Source organism: Pan troglodytes, chromosome 18 (assembly GCF_028858775.2).
Source record: "Pan troglodytes isolate AG18354 chromosome 18, NHGRI_mPanTro3-v2.0_pri, whole genome shotgun sequence".
NCBI lineage: Eukaryota > Metazoa > Chordata > Mammalia > Primates > Hominidae > Pan > Pan troglodytes.
The window spans coordinates 5246768-5269472 of NC_072416.2; the positions used below are offsets into that span (position 1 = coordinate 5246768).

The 22705-nt window shown below is 52.2% G+C and overlaps 1 protein-coding gene across 1 annotated transcript in view; it reads right to left on the minus strand.

The window, feature by feature from the left end:
* Nucleotides 1–22705, minus strand: part of LOC112205915 (putative 3-phosphoinositide-dependent protein kinase 2) — a 64819-nt gene that overhangs the window by 14206 nt on the left and 27908 nt on the right. The window contains 6 exon segments of the mRNA XM_024350052.3: nucleotides 4276–4373; nucleotides 5032–5176; nucleotides 8820–8957; nucleotides 9206–9248; nucleotides 12774–12852; nucleotides 12854–13037. Of these exon segments, the coding sequence (XP_024205820.2) occupies nucleotides 4276–4373; nucleotides 5032–5176; nucleotides 8820–8957; nucleotides 9206–9248; nucleotides 12774–12852; nucleotides 12854–13037 (687 nt within the window).

Sequence of the window (22705 nt, forward strand, 5' to 3'; positions counted from 1 at the left end):
CGAGTGAATTTTTTACAATAAGCAGTAATTCTCCCCAGCCCCATGCATCATAGCCAATCCTAAATGAATGCCAATCTGGAAAAGACCAAAATAAACCACGTGAAGATGGGAAGAGCTGCTCTTGGTGATGGGAGAATGGGGACTCTCTCTTTTATTGTGCACATTCCACTTTCCATCATGCAGGAAAATCCGTCTTGAAGGCAGCTCCTCTCTGTGCCGGGGGTGGGTGATCCAGCCTAAGCTAGAATGGCGGCAAGCTCAAGGCAGCTGTGGCCCTCAGGAGAGCGTCTGGAGTCCACAGCACAGTGGGAAGCGCAATGGCAGCTAGTCTGAGGGTCTGGACGATGGCCATGCACAGATGGGGACAGAGGAGCCACTGTAGTGACTGAAGCCCACGGCATGCACCCTCTCCAGCCAGCCCCGCCCACACCTGAAGCCCACAGCGTCCACCCTGTCCACCCAGCCCTGCCCACACCTGTGGCCTTCCTCTCCTTCCTGTTTGGTGAGTGCTGCCTCCACACCTGGCTGCATACCAGAAAGGCCTGCACAGGTCAGAACACAGGTTTCCAAACCCCACTCCAAGTCTGAACCTCCAAGGACACCCCAAGCTCCCCGAGGTTCTTGCATAGAGGGCACAGGCCAGAGACAGCCCAGGTGGGAAGCTTACTCTGAGTCAGCTGCCCTCACCAAGATACATCCACAGGCTCCTGTACAAGGAGAGGAGGCAGAAGTCCTCTCTGCCAGGAGGTCCTCCTCAATCTCCCAAGCCCACACCACTGCCCTGCTCCATCTCCCACCACCTCCCCCTGCAGATACGGGGGCCACCCTACCCACCCCACAGGAACGAGGGGAAAACCTGCCTCCCTCTAGGAGGAGGGCGTGGCACAGCTGCTGCACGGGTAAGGAACCTCGCTATGCCTTGCTCCCATCAACACTTTTATTCTAGATTTGAAGGTGTTTTGGGGAAGCCATCTCTGCACAAAAGAAGTCAACGCAGGAATAAATTCCAAGATACTGAACTACCTCAAACAGAAAATAAGTTACTAAAATTAATCCGCCACATAAATTATAGTTTTTTCCTTTTCCTCAAACAAGGGGAAAAGAACCACCAACTCATCTATACGCACAAGCAACTGGCCCTGGTTTACAATGATGTAAAGACTTTTAGCCTCCTGCTACCAAAAAGCAAAGGTTTATTTCATGATTTCTTCTTTCTTTTCCAGAGACAGGCTCTTGCTCTGTCGCCCAGGCTGGAGCGCAGTGGCAGGATCACGGCTCACTGCAGCCTCAATCTCCCAGGCTCAGGTGATCCTCCCACCTCAGCCTCCTGAGTAGCTGGGACTACAGGCACGCACTAGCACGCCCAGCTAATTTTTGTTTTTTATCTTATATAGAGACAGGGTTTTGCCGTGTTCCCCAGGCTGGTCTCAAACTCCTGGGCGCAAATGATCGACCTGCCTCGGCCTCCCCAAGTGTTGGGATTACAGGTGGGCCACTGTGCCCAAGCTATTTCACTATTTCATCAGCACACTTAAATGCCCGTTTTTTTTAAGTGGCTACAGGGCAACAAGACTATCCCTGTGCCAAATACCAGATTCCAAAGAAACTCTACCCACGTCACAAACCTGCACGTGGATCCCCTGAATCTAAAATAAAAGTTGAAATTATGAATAAATAAAGCCTTGCAATAAGGGAGGAGGAAAAAAAAACAAAGAAAATCCACATGAAGGGGAAAATGCCCAGAGCACAGCCCAGGGAGGTGGTTCCTGAGGCTGGCTGTGGGCACAGCCCAGAGAGCGGTTCCCGGGACTGACTGGGGGCAGAGCCAGCCCGCAGCGCTCCTGACCCCACGGAATGTTGTGGGCTCATCTCTGGGCAGGAAGTCAGCACAAGGACAGCAAGACACTGACAGATCCTAAGAAAGCTTACGAGACAGAAGTTCCTGTTTGGTTCAACTTTGTCACAGACAACACTGAGGGAGATGAGGTTACACTGTGTACACAGAAGCAGGATTACCAGTCAGTAAGACGGTTACTATTTAACAGGAATGAGTCAAACAGATCAAGGTTTCAGGGCATGTCTGAAACGCCAGGAAGACCGCCCTGGCTCTGTGCAGCTTTGGGCGGGAGGGGCGCACTCTGGCATGCCACTGGACGGGGAGGGGAACGGGGCTACAAAAGGCAGCGGACGGCAGCAGGACTAAGCCACCTTAGACAACAAGAGGCTCCGGCTTGATTGCTAGTTTCGATCTTAGCCCCAAAAGGGTGATTTTTTTATTTCTTTATTTATGAGACGGAGTCTCACTCTGTTGCCCAGGCTGGAGTGCAGTGGCACGATCGTGGCTCACTGCAACCTCTGCCTCCCGGGTTCAAGCGATTCTCCTGCCTCAGCCTCCCGAGTAGCTAAGACTACAGGCGCACACCACCACGCCCAGCTAATTTTTTATATTTTTAGTAGAGACGGGGTTTCACCATGTTAGCCAGGATGGTCTCGATCTCCTGACCTCGTGATTTGCCCACCTCGACCTCCCAAAGTGCTGGGATTACAGGCTTCTTTTATTTTTTATTTATTACTACTATTTTTTAACAGTTGATCGCTCTGTTCCCCAGGCTGGAGTGCAGTGGGATCATCCTAGTTCACTGCATCATCCATCTCTCATTTCAGCCTCTCCAGTAGCTGGGACTACAGGTGTGTGCCATCACACCAGGATGATTTTTGGCTTTTTTGTAGATATGGAGTCTCATCATGTTGCCCAGTGGCTGGTCTCAAATTCCTGGCCTCAAACGATCCTCCTGCCTCAGCCTCCCAAAGCCCTAGGATTACAGGTGTGAGCTCCCATGCACAGCCAGGGTGATGTTTGAGGATTCTGAGAGAAGTTCCCACATCCAAGACAAGGTCTTAGGGCCTCCATGACTGTGCAGAGATGAAAGCACCAACTGACAGAATCTCAGCCAGAGCCCTGAGTGTGAAAACACAGGGCTGGAAACGCCCAGAAGGGAAAGATAAGGCCCGGTGGAGGAAACGAGCAACTACCTCAAGGTGCCAAGAGAGGCCCCACAGGCACCAGCTGGGTACCTCCCAGCACACAGAATACAGGGCCAATTCCTAAGAAACAGAAAAGCCGAGCTGAGTCCAGAGTGCCTGCCTTGCTGAAGGGCCTGCTCTCCACCCAGCTGTGCTCTCCTCCAGCTACTGGGGGCCGGCTGGCCGTCCGTGGAGACGAGGCCAGAACCACCAGTGCTCTGTGCTCACGGTTCCCCTCTTCCACACGAGAGCAGCTACAACAACACGGTCACTTCTGTCTGAATCTTTCCTCCACCAACAAACCTGCACTCGCGTCCCTCCAAACCGGGCTCCAGCACCTCTCACCCCCACAGAGCCCTCTATGGAGGCCTTTCTCTGACAGGCACCCCAAGCCCAGGCAGAGGCCCATGCACCACTTGGAGGCCCTTGGACCCAGCCTCTTGACCCAGACAGACTCCAGCAATCACCCGAGGTTCATCTTCAAGGTCACTTATAATGCACACAGCAGCCTTCAGCTTCCCCAAACCTCATCCCAAGGCTTTATCTTCTCTCTACCCAGCACTCCGGAGCACTCTTCAGAATTTCAACTGCCTTTCTTTACACCTCCAGAGTTTGTGATTTCTACCCAATAAGCACCTGAAGGGCATCGAGACGCCCCCGGCCGGCTAAGACCACCTAGGCCACTTCTCTGGCCCGAGTGGACTTTCAGCAACATCTCCGATGGAGTTGTCACAACATGGTCCAAGGCTAGAAACTACCCTTGGGAACAGGACTCGGAGGCTTTGTGATGACAAACATGCACGTGGCCAGCAGGGAGACAGACTGTCCGGACAGCTAACGGAGGGAGCGCACCGAGGTACAGGGATGTGCGCGCCCGGATACTACCTGCAATACAGGCAGGAGGAGCCAGGAGCTGACCACACCGGCTCCACATCCCGCACGCGGGTGGCTGGGTACGAATGTGGCCCCCCACACTGTCCAGAAGACGAGTAGGGAGGATGAACCAGAGCAGGCGCCGAGGAGAACCAGTGACCTCCCGCTCTACACCAACACACACTGCCTGGGGCCCCCCCAGGAAGACCTGCTGGCGTGGCAGGGTCTTGCCCAGAGAAAGTTCAAGATCTGTTTGAGAACAGCCAAGGTATCCCCACCTCAGTCGTTGATGAAGATGACACAATGCAAACACTCCTCAGAAGTCGCTTTCCATCTGAAGCACAGAGCCAGGCTCTGCTAGAAATAAAACTCACACACCTTGTTTGCTCTCTGGGGATAAGACTTTTGCTGTTCCAAAATCTGTGATCTGGATGTGCATATCTTCATTTAACAAAATGTTTTCCGGTTTAAGGTCCCTGTAAAAGTAGATTTTCACATTTGAGAAGAAATACTTAAAACAGCAACATTATTACGTACTCTAAATTTTGCTGAAAACAAAACGAACGAATGAATGCATATGATCCTTACAGGCTGACAACCAGGGCTACAGGCCTAAAGCTCACAAACAACAAATGTTGACTGGACACAGTAGGGATTCACCACCTCACATCTCCATGTCATTCTAAGTCGCTTTTTAACGAAGTAAAATCTATCATTTTTAACGCACAAAAGGAAAGCTATGCACACTTCTGAGCTGACTTTATCAGAAAGTCATGAAAAATGAGACCAGAAAGAAGTACACACAGAAGCTACAACTGAAAAAGATAAAAAGCATCAGTCAAGATGGTGAAAAGAATCATTAGCTCGCCAGGAAAGACACGCAACCATTGCATGTGGTATTGGCAGGAGAGCCTCTCCACGTCAGCGCTCCGTGGACGTGTGGCCTCGCCTTGGCACTCAGGCTGTGGCATAGGCAGGCATCTCAGTCCCACCCATCCAGGGAGCACTCCAACCTGGCTGACCTCAAGGGCGGGGGCCATCTGGGCATCAGCCGTGGCCTGTGAGCCAAACGGTCACTGGCCCTGATCATCAAACTGACGTCCTGCAAACCCACCCAGCCACCCCCGAGGTTACCTGTGAATGATGCCCTTGCCGTGCAAGTACTCTAAAGCAGACACAATCTCAGCCGTGTAAAATCGGGTACAGGTCTCATCGAATGAACCGATTTTGCGAATATATTTAAGTAGTTCTCCATTTTTGGCATAACTAAGGCCGAAATCTGAATATTGTGCAGTTAAGGAAGTGTAAAAATCTCTTGTTTCGTTTTGGAGCAGGTTTACTCCGTTGCCCAGACTGGAGTGCAGGGGCACAATCATAGCTCACTGCAGCCTCAACCTCCCTGGCTCAAGCGATCCTCCCACCTTAACCAACCCAAGTGGCTGGGAATGTAGGTACGCGCTACCACGCCTGGCTCATGTGTTTTATTTTGTAAAAGTCATTTTTGGAAAACTAACCTTAAAAGTCTGATAAGAATTTTTAATTCAGTGCAAACTGAAAGTACCTGTGGCCCAAGACAGTCATGTCACTGGATCTGCCGGGCATCCCAGGCCCCAGCTCCAAGACGAGGCACCAGCATGATGAGGGCTTTCTCATCAAGAACACCATTACACGGTCTCGAGGAAACAGGAACAGAGCCTCTCAGCCCCGACTGCCCCTCTGGCCCCTGGCCGTGTCCACGGCCTCAGTGAAAGGGAACCGCTGGTGACAGGGCCTACAGACCCCGACCAAAAAGCGCATATAACTCACGTGCAGGCTTCAATGCACAAAGATCCCGGGGGCCGGCGGAGCAGGGTCGGAGAGCGTGACAGCCCCTGCCCTGAGACCCCGGCTTTATGTGCTACGCATCCACGCGTGGCACTGCCCCTTCCATGCAGGCTCCTTCCGTGGATAAAGTGACACATTTTGTTTTGTTTTTTTTTTTAAGATGCAGTCTCGCTCTGTCGCCAGGCTGGAGTGCAGTGGCGCTACCTCGGCTCGCTGCAACCTCCGCCTCCCGGAGTCAAGCAATTCTCCTGCCTCAGCCTCCCGAGTAGCTGGGACTACAAGCACGCGCCACCATGCCCCCCTAGTTTTGGTATTTTTAGTAGAGACGGGGTTTCCCCAGGTTGGCCAGGATAGTCTCCATCTCTTATCCTCATGATCTGCCCGCCTTGGCCTCCCAAAGTGCCGGGATTACAGGCGTGAGCCACCGCACCTGGCCAAGTGACACACTTTGTAAGACAAAAGCCATTTCGTGAACTTCTACACTCATGAAGTGTGTCTGGGAGGCCCCCTCCTCTGGGCACCACTGCCCTACGATGGCTCCATCTGTAGCCTCCTTTTCCAAGAGGACTTAAGACTGACAATAAATGGATCCCAGATACAGATTCCCCGGCAAGCGGCAAACGTCCATCCCCATTACCGGAAACCTCCAGATACTTCACACTTACTGGCAGCCCAGGACACGGGGACCCAAATCCTTGCCTGCCCTGTGCAGTGGCTCTCAAGGCCAGGAAGGGGGGCTCGTGCTCAGAGCCAGGCTGGCCTGCCTGCTCACTTCTGTTTGCCAGGGCACCATCATCTCCCACCAAGGATGAACCTGAAGCTTCAGGGCAACGAAGAGAAACCCAGAAGGGAAGGGACTTGCAACCAAGGCTGCCCAAAGTGGCCCCTTGTCCAGGCCCATCTCTAAATACAACCCACACCGAGGATGCCTGGTGGGGCAGAAGTCCCTGGGTCTCGTTCCTGTCAGGGGCGAGTGAACCTTCGCAACCTCCCGGGGCTTTGGAATTTGACTTAATGACGAAGGGCAACATGGACCGCTGGACAAAGACCTGGAGTTCCCACTACCTGCACCGCTCTGGCCAATCCCATTTGGAAATCAGTCAGCAAGATTCGCTCTCCTCTGGACTCTGAGCCCCCGGGAGGAGAGGATGGGAGAGGTCAAGCGTGTGCAATTCTGTTGCAGCCTCACAACCAACAAGCAGCCGTGTTCCGATGGCTCTGCCGGAAGCCCAGAGGGACTCCCGTGGCTCAAACGGGGGCAGAGACATGCAGGGCCCCGGGGCACGTGAAGGTGAGAGACAGAACATACCGTGAAGAAGCCACTGAGAGCGGGAGACAGAGGCAGGAACAGGGATGACACTGGAGGACAGCAGGCCTGCCTGGAGGCCAGCATTCTCTACAACCTTCCACGAACCAACAGCAAAGCCCGCTCCGGGCCACGTGCCTGGCAGCTGCTCAGCCACTGCCCCGCTCCTCCCTAGGCAAAATCTCAGGGAAGCACCTTGCATCGTTTCCATTTCCTCACCTCTTACTCTTCCTTGAACAGTCCCCCCAAGAAACTGCCTACCCACCATCAACAACTGGCACAGGGCAGATCCACGGGTCAGGCTGTGTGCACCTGACCGCTTCATAACCCCTGCGTGGGCAGCCAGCACCCTCCATCAGAAACCGTTTGATCCCGTGGCCTCTGGGTCTCCATCATTCGAGCTCGGGAGCAACATCCCATCACCATCTCCTCTCCTCGGTGGGCCCCTCCTCGTGTTCACCCCTGCACTGGGGGAACCCAGGCTCCACTCACAGAGGAGCCAACCTCTGGGCAGCCTGCCAGCTCGCTGTGAAAGTCCTCACGGCCCTGACTCCTCCTGGAGCTCTGCTGGCAGCACCTAAGTGCCCACTCAGACCTGAATGGCGGCACCAGCGGATGCATGAAATGCCAGCCCAGCACCCGCCCCGGTCTCTCCCAGCTCAGCAGCAGACACCGCTGTGCGCTAGGCTTGAGGGCCACCTCCCAGGAGCCGCCCCTGACTCCATTCTCTTGACCGGTCTGTTCATCAGACCTCGATCACGGCCCCTGCCCCTGCTCTCCTGCCCGTTCTCCCGCCTGGCCTAGGAGAAGCCACAGCAAACCCCACATTCCCCGCCACAAAGAGAAGGAAGTCCAGAGTCAGTGCCAGGCTGCCACGGCTCAGGGGCCCAGCCCACCACAGCCTTTCATGCCCCCCCACACACTCCTGCCCAGGAGTTGAAAGAGCCCCACACTGCCGCCAGCCCCTACCCAGCCCTAAGACTCTTGGCAGCACATCTTGCTGCCGGGAAGCCTCTGACACGGATCGTCAGTGCACGTCCAGCTCCTCCACCAAAATCGAAGCTTCTCGTGGGCAGAGACGCCACCCGGCATAGCAGCGCATCCCCATCACCCATCAACCTGCACTTGGCAAGCACCTCCAAACAGAGAGAGCACACACACTCCGCCGGCAGCCGAAGGAGCTGCAGGATGGTGCTGAGAGTGGGAGCAGGCCAGAACAAAGCTCTAACACAGAAGAGCCGGGTGCTGGGGAGAGACGGGGAGGACAGGTGGGAGGACTCAGGCCCCTCCCCAGGCAGGATGGGGAGGCCACGACACTTGGGCCAGCTTGGAGGGTGGCGGGGGAGGAGAAGAGCAGAGGCAGACTGCACCTGCTGGGGGCGACGACGGTGTGGCGTGGCCAGCCCAGCCACTGGCAGGCCCACAGGTCAGCTGGATGGGGCAGAGGTGGGGCCCACCCCAACTTCCACCGGGCCTTGCCTCCCAGATTCCTGAGCCAAGGTTTAATAACAGAAAAGATGGCGCTCTAGGGGAGCAAGGGACACCGACCAAGCAAGCCGCAGCAGCGAGGACTGTGCTGGAGCCACATCAGTGGCTTCTCCGGGAAGTAACGTCCTGTGCAGACTCACAGCCACACCCTGGCGCTGCCTCGGCTGCCTCCCTGAATGTCAGCGGCCTGAGGGACCCCACTCGGCAGGGAGCGGGGGCTGCTTGTGGGAACACACAGGGTCTGATTCCAAGTGAGAGGGGTGACTGGTGTGGCTTCAGACGGCACCAACCACGCAAAGGATACACAGCTTCTCGTCGTCCTGAAATGTGAAGTAAAGCTTAACAAAGAAGGGGTGATCCAGGCGCGACATGACATCCCGCTCTCTGGTTACATACGGGACCTTGTTCTCTTTTATGATATGTCGCTTCTCCAGAATTTTAACTTCAGGTGAGAGAGAAGTGAGTTACTATCAGAAACAACAAAAAACACTAAAGACATGACTCACAAAGGTAACTGGTACAAATTAAAGTCTTTCAAACATTGTACACAACAGCCTGGTGGTCTCTAAAGCCAACAGTGTCCCGTACCCTGAAATCAGCACAGAAACACCGGCCCTGCCACCCCGGCCGCCCTGCACGGAGCCGCTTGCCCTGCTCCCGGATGCGCAGCTCCCTGCAGCCCATACTCACTCGCATATTCTCTGGAGGTTGCCAGTTCTCGAGCCAGGACAACCTGGTTTGGAAAGAAAAGGAGAAAAAGAAACACACAATGTAATAACCAGGACACTGGGTCTGACGAGTCCCTCTGCCCCACACGCACGCTTCCTGTCCCCACTGAAGGCTTGAATCTACAGTGAAATATTTTGGGTCTTGTACTGACAAGTAGAGCTAAAAGCCAATGCTCGTGTTGATGTGTTCTAACAGCTAAGAGAAAACATATCCATCTCTCCATTGTTTCCAGAAGCTTCTTGATCAGCTGCTAATAGTCCTAACGGTGCAACACAAGTATAAACTCAGGAGCCTCTTCGACTGCCACGCCCTTCACCAACAGAAGGAAGACAGTGGCGCCACCACAAGTGGCAGGGCACAGGGGCTTCTGTGACAACAATATGTCCTTCTAGTATACATTCATTGCAAAGGCTGCCCTGAAGTTTCGTTTTTGGAAATAACTGTTATCATACATTTCGTATGATGGCGCTCGCGGATACCATGAAGAGAGCCTGGCTGTAGAGGACAGAGGGAGCTAAACCAACAATGCATGGCCCTGCGTGCCCACAAGAGGGAGCCACCTTCCCGGGATGCAGCAGGCCTCCTGCCCTGTCCTCTCCTTAGCACCCCTGAGCCCTGCACTCAAACCCCATCTCCGAGACAGAGCACTCCAGCAGGGCAGGCATCCCAAACAGGGGAGAGACCCTCCACTCGGACTAGCCTGGGGCACACCCTGAGGCACCAGACTGGAGATTCCTGGTGGGCCCACGGTTTAGCCAGAGAGCGTGTGAGACAGCTGTGCCAGGGAGGCCCCACCACCACCAAGTGGGACACAGTGTCTCCTAAGACACCCACAGGGGGACGGCCTGAGGAGCAGGGAGCAGAGGAAACCTGTCCCGTGACATTCCTGGGGGCTGGCAGGAAGACCTTCAGGAGGCCACAGGGCCAGGTCCACCTGGCCCCGGGCTGTGAGCCGCAATCGGGGCAGGACTCCTGATGGGACACGTCAGAAGAGATCCTGGAAAGCACCATGTGAGATGCCCCGCGGCACTCAAGAAGAATGAAGTTGGATTCTGGGGACTCTACATACTCAAGATCTTCCCAGAGGAATACGCCACGCATGGATGGCTCTCAGCTGCCAGGGAGAAAAGGGAAGTGGGCCGGGCAGGGCTCCCCTCTCTAGCTCATGTGTTTCTGTGAGGTCACGTTTCTCCACAAGAGCACGTGCTAGCTTCGTAAGTAGAAAAAAGGAAGAAAGAATTGTGAACGAGCACTGATATTTAGTGGAACCCTTTCTAAGGGGATACTGATGTGATCTTTCTGTTGTCTAAACTCAACACTTCACAAGCAGGTTTCCTACAAGAAGGAAGGATCCTCTTCCAGAGAATGGCGCGTGACGTGTCCCTCCCTGGAGGTTGTGACCGTCCTCAGGGGGCCTCCCGGCTCTCCGGTGCTGCACCTGGCTCTTGCCCAGCCTCCTATCACTGTCCTTTCCCCCTCCCCTGGAAGTCAACTTTTATGTGATCTCCATTTCAGGAAAGCTGAGAAAGAACTGAGGGTAACACATGTAATCTGAGACCCAGTACTGTGGATTCCAAAGAGCCCCATGGAGGAGCCTCCGGCTCACCGTGCTCTCCCGGGCACCTCCCTGGTGCAGGTTCAGAAAGACACGGACCACAGCCCCGGAGGGACAGTGCCTGCTCTCCACCCATCTCCAGAACCCAGGGAAACAGGCAATTTCACAGATGAGTCTTCCTTTTTCAGTCAAGATAAATGTTAAGGGCCATGTATGGTGGCACATGCCTGTGGTCCCAGCTACTCAGGAGGCTAAGGCAGGAGGATCGCTTAAGCCCAGGTGGTGAAGGCTGCAGTGAGCTATGATCACACCACTGCACTCCAGCCTAGGTGACAGAGCAAGACTCTGTTTCTAAAAGGATAAATACATACATAATAAAATAAAGTTAAATTAAAAAGAGAAATATAAGGAAGTAAAACTGAGGCCAAGCACAGTGGCTCACACCTGTAATCCCAACACTTTGCAAGGCTGAGGAGAGAGAATCACTTGAGCCTAGGAGTTCAAGACCAGTCTGGGCAACAAAGTGAGACCCTGTCTCTACAAAAAATTTTAAAATTAGCTGGGCACGGTGGTGCATTCCTGTAACTGCAGCTACTTGGGAGGCTGAGGTAAGAGGATCACTTGAGCCCAGGAAGTCGAGGCTGCAGTGAGCTATGATCATGCCACTGCACTCAAGCCTGGGCGACAGAGCAAGACTCTGTCTCAAAAAACAGGTAAAGCTGAGAAAAGAGGAGGCCTGTTCTTTCACTGGGTGGTTGTAAGCAGCCATGCAGAATGCCCAAGGTTTTCCAAAGAGTTTCTTCTTTCTGAAAGGATCTGAGTCCCCAAAACTTTGGGGACTAGTCTCATGGTTGAAGGTATTTTTCATGAGGGCATAATCCGTTTATAAAAAAATTATTTCATAAAACCTGCAATTTAAAAAATCTAAAGTGTAAGGGCAGCAAAAGTTAACATTAATTAAAACAATATGTTGGGAATATGGCTAAGCTATATTTCATGTTTTTCTTTGCATTGTGAAATATTTCATATGTGTAAAAAAGAGAAAGAAGGAAAATAAACCTCACCTATGGTTTCTTCACAAAGGTCAGGCAAGAAAGAATTATTCAGGAACTCACCCAGGCCCTCCAGAGTGAGGTGCCCCCAGGGCTCCCTGGAATGGCCCTAGCACGCACACGGCGGCCACCTTGGCGACCACAGTGGCGGCACGGGACTCCGTCTCTTTATAGAGGCCCAGATGGAGACAGTGCACCCCGAGTTGCTCAGGCCTCCCCTGAGCCTGTTACAACCTTCACTAAATCCACAACCACACACGGCTTCATGGGTCCCACGTCAGCAAAACGTCCCATGTCAGCTGCTTTCAACCTGCATTTCTTTGCTTTCAGAGGAAAAAACACCCCGAAGACAGGTAACAAGTGTGACTTGAGAGTACTGCGACAATACTCCTGTTTGTGAAACTCGGAACACAAGAATCTGGAGGCTGCGTCTCCAGCAAATGTCCAGAGCGTACTGTTTTATGTATTCAAAAAAAAAAAAACAGAGAAATAAGAAGAGGTCAATAAATGTCCCCAAAAACCTCTGGAGAGATACTAACTTTCAATCTAAGAAAAAGAACAGCTTCCCAGGGCCCTGCCAGTGAGACACAAGGACACAGAATGTAACTTGCTGATGCCAGGTTAAAATGAAATTAACTACATTAGAAAAAACCTCCGCAGACCATCAAGAGATGGGTCTAACGTTCTCATCTACAAAACCAGGTTAAATATTTAGCCACACTCATCACGTCATCTGCTTGGGGGGTACCTGGCCCCGAAAGACTCAAGTGGCCTTCACAACAGGTGACACCCCTCAAGGGGCCTGAGACCTCCTGCCTGGAAGGACACCAGCCTTGCTTGGAGTCTCCGGCAAGCCCCGAGGAAGGTGAGCCTCCCCAAGGAAATCACGTACGTTTGACACACAGCAGCAGCAAATACTCACCGTGGAAAAAGAGCCTTCCCCAAGAATTTTCCCAAACTTGAAGTCCTCAGGCCGCTTCTTCTGAGGCTGCGGTGGCGGGGTGCTGCAGGGAGCCGGCGCCGGGCTGAGGCTCAGATGCGGTGTTGTTCATGGCGGGGCCCTGCCTGCTGCCACCAGGAATGCCAGGGGCTGTGCTGGACTCAGTCTGGGACCTCACCATTGATGGGGATGGGCAGGAACATAACACCATGCTGGACTGGATGGGCATGGCGTCATAGTGGGGGACTGTAAAAGGTAAAATAGAGGTTCTTCTTCAAAGACTTTCCTCCCCATTTAATTAGGAATAAATAGTAACTTCTCTGAGAAGCAAAGCGTATTCAAAGACCTGTGCTAACATTCTTAAATATCTACTAGCCATGATAATCAATGTACTTTATGTTCTCAGCTCCCACAATTTAGCCTAAATATTTGCCCTAACATGCTTATACAGGTCCAATCAAACATTAGGTCCATAGCCTGTTCGTCTTCCTTATTTGAAAGCGTTTTTACCTTTTTCAGCATTCCACAAGTTACTTCCTCCTTCCTTTGTTTTCCTCTACCTTTGCCTCTTTTAAAAGTTCTGAGTTGCCAGCCAATCGGGACAAACACGGAATGTGAGGTCCGGTTCCAGCTAATGGAAACCGGACACCGCGGTAGGGTGGGCGCATCAGGTTACGAATGACCCTGTCTCCTGTGTTCAGTGTACTCCCGTGGCAAAACTGCTGGTGAGTGTACCCTTTCTGCAGGAAATAAAAATGGCCTTACTAAATAAATTACATTTATGTTCAAGTGCTATTTCTTTACGGCACCAGGGAACAATCATCTCAAACAGGACAAAGAGGAAAAGGAGGTAAGGCTCAAGGCAGCTGCCTTGTTCTCAATGCACGGACCAAGGTGTAAGGACCTCATGTCAACGCTCAAAAACAAACCCCAAGCACAGGGCAGGCCAGCTGAGCCCCGCGGTCTGCTGTGAGCTGCTGGCCTCCTCTCCTGAGTCCTGCCCGTGCCATGGCTCCCCGCTACTCCACCAGGCAGCGCCTCGCCCTCCTCCTGTCCCTCGCGCTGCCTGAGCCTCCAGCCAACTCATCCCAAGGCCAAGGTAACCTGAGCAGAGATAGCACGGCACATCTTTAATTGTGGGGGGGATGGAGAGATAAGAGTGATGATCGCATGTGTTTACAATACACAGAGACGCCCAGTGCTGGCAAGACTATAATAAAGCGAGCGTACTCACACCACTGTGGCTGGCACCAAAAACCGGGATTGCAGTGGAAATGTTTTGGGAAGCAGTTTGGCAACTGTCAACAAAGCGACTACAGAACAGTTGTCAATGAGACACAGAAATACGAAGGAGAGGAGGGAGGGCAGAAACCCAGTTAACAATGTAAGCGGGCACGGAGGGAAGATCAGCGTGCAAAGCTAGGTCGGCAAGACGTGCAAGGTGCACCCACAGCCATAACAATCCCTCCCCAGACCCCAGCGTGTCCTCACGGTGGTGGCAGTGGCCCCCCGCACTACAGAAGAACAACGCGAGGCGAGCTCAGGCGCGCTGATGGTGGTTTCCGATACAACTCCCCACTCAAAGAACCCTGGAGAGCTCTTGACTCCATCTCTGAGTAGGGTCCTGAAGTCCATGCTGTCTGAAGACACAGGGTCTCCCCCTGCGTCTGTGCCAGGACAGAGGGACTGCCACCAGCCAAGCTGCAATCCTTTTAAACACTAATAACAGCCAGGTGAGGTGGCTCACACCTGTAATCCCAGCATTCTGGGAGGCCAAGGCAGGTGGATCCCCTGTGGTCGGGAGTTCAAGACCAGCCTGACCAATGTGGAGAAACCCAGTCTCTACTAAAAATATAAAATTGGCCAGGAGTGGTGGCACATGCCTGTAATCCCAGCTACTCAGGAGACTGAGGCAGGAGAATCACTTAAACCTGGGAGGTGGAGGTTGCGGTGAGCTGAGATCACCCCATTGCACTCCAGCCTAGGCAATAAGATCAAAGCTTTGTCTCAAGAAACAAAGCAAAACACTAAAAACAGATTAATTAAAACAAGCAGGCTGGGCAGGGTGGCTCATGACTGTAATCCCAGCACTTTGGGAGGCCAAGGCAGGAAAATCCCTTGGGGCAAGGAGTTCAAGACCAGCCTGGGCAACACAGCAAGACCCTGTCTCTACAAAGAATATAAAATAAAATAAGCCAAGCATGGTGGTGTGTGCCTGTAGTCCCAGCTACATGGGAGGCTGAGGCAGGAGAACTGCCTGAGCCCAGGAGGTCAATGCTGCAAGGAGCCATGACTGTGCCACTGCACTCCAGCCTAGGCCAGAGTGAGATGCTATCTCAAAAAAGTATTAAAAAAAAAAAAAAAGATTTCAAGACACATAAGACAAAAACAAATCTAGAAAGAACATCCCGTGACCCCAACCCGAGGAACACAGAGGTGGAGAAGGGAGGCTGCAGGCAGCAAGTACAGGAGGAGCCTGGCAGCAGTCGCAGCACAGAGGTCCAGGCCCAGGCAGGAGGCCAGCCCCGGGGGCAGACACAGGCAGGGCCACCCAGAAGACACACCCTACTCCGGCTCTGCACCGGCGCCACGGCCAGGAGGAGAATGGCTTCTCTTTCTTACAGATGAGCTACATTCATTATAACTCCAGACAAGGCACAAAAATAAGTATGTGCCGGGCCCTGGTGGCTCACGCCTGTAATCCCAGCACTTTGGGAGGCCGAGGCAGACGGATCACGAGGTCAGGAGATCGAGACCATCCTGGCTAACATGGTGAAACCCCGTCTCTACTAAAAATACAAAAAAATCAGCTGGGCCTGGTGGTGGGGGCCTGTAGTCCCAGCTACTCGGGAGGCTGAGGCAGGAGAATGGTGTGAACCCAGGAGGCAGAGCTTGCAGTGAGCCAAGATCACACCACTGCACTCCAGCCTGGGCAACAGAGTAAGACTCATCCCAAAAAAAAAAAAAAAAAAAACCCAGTATGAAAACAAGAAGGAGTTAACCAAACACACAGTAGTGATGAAATGTGACCACGGGGCTTCCTAATAAATATCTAAAAGAGTCTGATCAATAAAATGTACACATTTTCATTTTCTAGTAGGTATTAAATGCTCAATAACATTTTTAACAGATATAGTTTAATAAATCGAACATTAAGAAAACTTCAGGGTGGGCGCAGTGGCTCACATCTGTAATCCCAGCACTTTGGGAGGCCGAGGCAGGCAGTTCACCTGACGTCAAAAGTTGGAAACCAGCCTGCTCAATATGGCAAAACCCCATCTCTACTAAAAATACAAAAAAATTAGCTGGGCGTCATGGAGGGCACCTGTAATCCCAGCTATTTGGGAGGTTCAGACAGGAGAGTCGCTTGAACCCGGGAGGTGGACGTTGCTGTAAGCCAAGGTCACGCCACTGCACTCCAGCCTGGGTGACAAGAGCAAAACTCCATCTAAAAAAAAAAAACAAACTTCGAATACTATGAAGTATTTCCAACATACAAAATCTCTCAGACACAAAGTAATTACCCTTTGAATCCCTTCTAGAAGCTCAGCCTAAGAGATTGACTTTTAAAGCCACATTTATAAAATATTCCACTGCAGCTTTGGGTATCACAGCAAAAGCTTACAACAGCCTACATGCTTACAACAAAGAAGAGAGTAAGTCAACTGCGGCATAGACACTCAATGAAATAATACACAGCCCTTAAAAATAGATAGAAAATCTATGAAAACATGGTTAGAAAATTAAAGCAAGTGGTGTATCTGGGTTAAGGAGATGTTGAAATTTTCTGTACTCTTCCAGCAACTTTTCTATAAGCTTGAAATGAGATCTAATTGAAAAGTGAAATATATATGAGAATACAAAATTGTTACAGATACTAACATTGCAAAAGTGTTACAGGCATGGCTACAGAAGACACTAACAAGAAAACCACAACATGAAACTATGGTCATTAAACTATCGGGATTATGGATTTTTCTTTGATGACAACTTTTTTGTTGCAGGCGGGGAAACAAGGTCTTGCTCTGTTGCCCAGGCTGGAGTGCAGTGGCGCAATCGATCATAGTTCAATACAGCCTCGAACTTCTGGGCTCAAGCAATCCTCTGGTCTCAGCTTCCCAATGTGCTGGGATTACAAGTTTGAGCCATCGAGCCCAGCTATGACACAAATCCAAGCGAAACATAACGTGAAGCCTAAGGTTCCCAGCTCTGCAGAAGGTGGGCTGTAGACCTGAGGGTGGAGAAACGTTCTCATGTGTCCGAGAGGCTGGCTGAGCAGCCGGAGCAAGCACCAGGCTTTGGCTTCCCTGAAGCACGGAACCCTCTAGACTCGCAGGCTCACAAACAAAGTAAACTCTTGAATCATGACTCAGTGGGAAAAAGGTCATAATCACCAGGCTGGGGGCCAGCAAGAACCGTAATGGGCCTGGGCTGTCCTCGCAAGGCTGGCTAGCCATGGGCGTACCTGGACACAGCACAGGGGCTCCAAGGCTGCCCTGGACTGTGGAAGAGCAGGACTGCACCGATCTGTAGGGATCCGCACAAGGGAAGGGAGGCAGGAGGGGCCGGCACTTCACACTGCACCGTCCCAGGCACCACAGCGTGGCTGCAAATTAACCTGGCTGCTCCCATAAGCGGCCATCAGTGTTACACAGGTCGGGGAGGGGACACCACCACCTGTCTCTGCCAGGCCATCCCCCTACACCTGTCCCACCACCATGTGCATCAGACCAACGTGGTCGTAAGTTCATCTGTGTGCCCAGCCCCCAAGCACAGCTCAAGGACACGGCAAGAGGGGAGTACAGTGGCAAACTCTGGCCTCCGGCAAGGTGGCCTCCAGCTGTGTCTCCACCAGAGGCAGGTGCCAGCCCAGACCTTGTTTCCCAGCCCAGAGGCAGAGCAGCACCTGTGGGGGTGCGGAGCTAGAGGCCAGCCAGAGGACAGCATGCATGACACGCTTCCATTTCAGCAGAGATTCAAGGGAACACACTGCTTTATTAAAAACTGACAAGTGAGCCACTGAGTAAAATCTCATACGTGAACAAATTCTATGTTTTTAGTTTTATTCATTTATTTATGAATGAATGAATAAGAGTCTCGCTCTGTTGCCCAGGCTGAGTGCAGCGGTGCAATCACGGCTCACTGTGGCCTCAACCTCCCAGGCTCTAAGTTTTGGTTGTTGTTGGTTGTCATAACTGGGGCAGGAGAGAAAGTGTTACTGGCACCTGCTGGGTAGAGGCGGGGGTGCTGCTCAACATGCTACCAGGAACAGGTCTCCACAATAGAGGGACCCAGGCCACAGGGCAACCACTCCCAGCTGAGAAACCCTGCTCTGTCTTCATAGACTTTACCCCCACATCAGAAAGAAACCCACCAAGTCTTAGTGGCCTCCCTCCAAGCGCTCTGCACAGAGTGGGCCACGTGTGCAACGTGACCCTGCAGCCTCACCTGGGACGGGGGAAGACAGAAACACAGGCACGGGCACAGGGAGCCTGGGAGAGAGTGGGGAGGGCCCAGGCTGAAGCAGCGTACTTTAAAATCCTCATGCTATGTTTGGGCAACAGGAAGAACCTTATTTCCACAATACACACAGTGTGAAACGGCAGTGAGATTCCCCACAGGGGACGTGACTTTAAATGGAGAAAACTCTACTGAAGCAGGACCAAGAGCCTCATGGAACAGTGAGTCCACGGCAGACAGGAGCTAAGGGGCCGAAGGGAACGGAGGGCATCTGGGGAGGAAAGCAGCACAGACTGGCCAGTGCATGGAAAATGAGAGGAGCGGGGGACACACTCCTACGGGGTGACAGTGCCACTTCCTCAGCAGCAGAGAGTGAGACCCCTACTGTGGGACGATGCCACTAATCCCGACATCTGGGCAGAAGCCCATCTTCCTGGTGAGAGGTGCCCGCGATCCCTCCTCCTCGCAGACAGCAGAGGACACTCCGGCAGCAAGCCGCCTCCCTCTGGTAGTTTCTTTTGGACTCTGGGCTCAGCTGTCACACAGGTTTTGGCTAAAACTCTGCTTGACAATGCTGTTTCCAAATGTCAGCCTTTGACACTTCACTGGCTGTGGGATTACACCCAGTAATTTCTCTGATTTAAGATTTTATTTTATTTTATTTTACTAATTAAGCAAACTCTCAGCACAGAAGTGGGATGAAAAACACATCTAGCAAGCCAGGTCTGACTGCCATGAAGAACGCCTTGTTTCTTCCGCGGTGCAGCACACCACTGCAGAGCGAGAGCCATTCCAGCCAGGAAAGCGCTGGAAACAAGATCGGCTGGGTGCATCTGACCTACAGCCTGTTCCCTGCCGGGCTAGGAGATAGTGTCATCTTTCAGGGAAGGAGCCACACCCCCACGCACCCCACCCCAGCAGCAGGTAAAGGAGCATGAAGCTCCACCTCCCGCACCATGGGTATATTCTTAGCACTGTACCCCATGGGGGATCGGTGATTGAGACAGTAGTTAGAAAAACATTGTGTTCTACTACTTCCCAGAGCCTGTCACAAGAGAAAGGTTTCAGCCAGGTTTTTTCCTATCTGTAAACATTCATGCACCTAATGCTAATTTTTCATTTTTTTTTTTTTTGAGACAGAGTCTCGCTCTGTTGCCCAGGCTAGAGTGCAGTGGCATGATCTTGGCTCACTGCAACCTCCACTTCCTGGGGTTCAAGTGACTCTCCTGCCTCAGCCTCCCCAGTAGCCGGGACTACAGGTACTGACCACGCCTTGCTAATTTTCATATTTTTAGTAGAGATGGGGTTTCACCATGTTGGCCAGGCTGGTCTCAAACTCCTGACCTCAACTGATCTACATGCCTCGGCCTCCCAAAGTGCTGGGATTACAGGTGTGAGCCACCGGACCCAGCCCTAAATCTTATTTTTAAAAGATGACTGGCAACATCACCCAGCCCAAAAGACTCAAAGGTGTGAATAAGCTTCTCCTCCCAGGAGTACCCGCCACCTGATACATCAACGTAAACACTCACTTGTCTTACTTTGCTGTGCACACCTGTCTGAAACCATAAGCACGCAGTGGGTAGGTGCACAATGACCTGGAGCCTGAGCTGAGCCCTGGCCTGCTTTTGATTTGGTGGCTATGAGGTAGAGGGCTCAGCCAGAGTCAGAGGACAGAGGGTGTGTACTCATGAGATGCAGGCATGGGGGAGATGCGGGGGACCGGGCCAAGCTGAAGGGGCAGGGAGAAGATGACAAGTTTACAACCACCAGATGGGCAGCGCCTGCAGCACAGACTCCACAGCCCTCCACCTGAATTCCCAGGACCCCACTGCCTTCACTTCGGGACCCTCTCCAGCCCCTGCATCCGCCCCCACCAGACAGGCACATCCGTGTTGTTCGCACAGCTCACAGCCTATCTGGCAACCCCAAGTCCACAGTCCTGGAGGCATTATGGGGAGACGTGAGGCTCTATCCTGCTCAGTTGCACACAGCGCAGGACGTGGAGTGACATCTGCAGCACACCACTCTCTCCAAAGCCATAAGAACAGACTCAGTCTAGCCAGGCGCAGTACATCACACCTATAATCCCAGCACTTTGGGAGGCCAAGGTGGGGGGATCACTTGAGCCCAGGAGTTCAAGACCAGCCTGGGCAACACAGGGAGACCCGTCTCTACAAAAATTAGCCAGGTGTGGTGTGTGCACCTGTAGTCCCAGCTACTTAGGAGGCTGAGGTATGGAGACTGCTTGAGTCCAGGAGGTCAAGGTTGCAGTGAACTGAGATTGCACCACTGCACCCCAGCCTCGGTGACAGAATGACACATTACCTCAAAAAAAAAAAAACAAAAAAAACAAAAGGTTAAAAAGAGGGTGGGTGTGGTGGCTCACACCTGTAATCCCAGCACTTTGGGAGGCTGAGGCAGGCAGACCACCTGAGGTCAGGAGTTCAAGACCAGCCTGGCCAACATGGTAAAACCCCATCTCTACTAAAAATACAGAAAAAAAATTAGCCAGGCGTGGTGGCACATGCCTGTAGTCCCAGCTACTGGAGAGGCTGAGGCAGAAGAATCGCTTGAACCTGGGAAGTGGAGGTTGCAGTGAGCCAAGATCATGCCACTGCACTCCAGCCTCAGCCTCAGAGCAAAACTGTCTTCAAAAAAAAAAAAAAAAAAAAGACTGGGTGCAGTGGCTCATGCCTGTAATCCCAGCACTTTGGGAGGCGGGAGGATCACCTGAGGTCAGGAGTTCGAGACCAGCCTGACCACATGGAGAAATCCCGTCTCTACTAAAAACAGAAAAAAACTAGCCGGGCTTCTTGGCGCATGCCTGTAATCCCAGCTACTTGGGAGGCTGAGGCAGGAGAATCGCTTCAACCTGCAAGGCAGAGGTTGCAGTGAGCTGATATCATGCCATTGCACTCCAGCCTAGGCAACAAGAGTGAAATTTCGTCTCAAAAAAAAAAAAAAAAATAGGCCGGGCGCAGAGGCCAAAGTGGGTGGATCACTTCAGCCCATGAGTTCAAGACCAGCCTGGGCAAACTCAGCAAAACCCCATCTCTACTAAAAATGTAAAAATTAACCAGGTACGGTGGCATGTGCCTGTCATCGCAGCTAAATGGGAGGCTGAGGTAGGAGGATTACCTAAGCCTGGGGAGGTCGAGGCTACAATGAGCCAAGATCATGTCACTGCACTCCAGCCTGGACGACAGAGGGAGATCCTGCCTCAAAAATAAAAAATAATAATAAATAAAAAGAATATATTCACCATTTTGCTTATCAAAGTCTCTTAAAGGAGGTGACTTACCTACACTATGGACCCAATTACTCAGCCAATAAGAGGACACCGTCCCTGCCCATAGAAAGCTGATGTCCAGCCTGACCTCAATACACAACCATCCAGTTAAAGTGGTGGGGGTGGCTATGCAGAGACTGGCGGGTGCTGGGAGAGTCAAGGGCAGCCCCTTGGCTGGCCAGGGGCTGAGACAGACCAGCTGGGGAGATGCATCACTCGCCCAGGAAAACTGATGACAGCTTAGATGGCACTGCAAGAGCAGGGAGGATCACACTCATGTCCAGAAAGTGAAACATAAAACAGCTAAACATGTACCACACAGCTTTCATACAAAAATTTTGTATACACAAATTTCGAAAAAATAGAGATGGGGTTTTTCTTGTTGTCCCGGCTGGTTTCGAACGCCTGAGCTCAAGTGATCTGCCTGCCTCAGCCTCCCAAAGTGATGCAATTACAGGCATGTGCCACCATGCCTGGTGACTTTTTTTCTGTCTTGGGACGGGGTCTCACTCTGTCTCCCAGGCTGGAGTTCAGTGGCATGATCATAGCTCACTGCAGTCTCGACCTCCTGGGCTCAAGTGATCCTCCCACCTCAGCCTCCTGAGTAGTGGGACCACAGGTGTGTACCACCGTGTCCAGCTAATTTTTGTATTTTTGTAGAGGTGGGGTCTTATCATGTTGCCCAGGCTGGTCTCAAACTCCAGGGCTCGAGTGATCCGCCATCCTTGGCCTCCCAAAGTGCTGGATTACAGACCTGAGCCACCACACCAGGCTGCCCCACACATTGTAAAGTTTCGCTTCCCTCTAATGTCAGATTCCAAAGACAGCAGCCTTCATGAGTCAGAAAGAAACATCGGTCATTTTGAAATCAACATCCAACTGAAGTGTAGAAAGGCCTCTGGATTTTTAAACGGCAACAACAGATGATGTAATACAAAGACGCCCCCACCCCACTGCTTTCCCACTGCATGCTTTACATGACATGGCACAGCTTCCACGCCAGCCGCTTCAATCATGTAAAGCGAATGCAGTCCCATCAAGACCACAGCATTGGCTGAGCAGCTACTCCATGCTGGGCACCGTCCTGGGCACTGGAAGTACAGCAAAGAACGAAACCAAGACCACACCCTCCAGAAGCCTGCATTCCAGCAGGACAGACAGA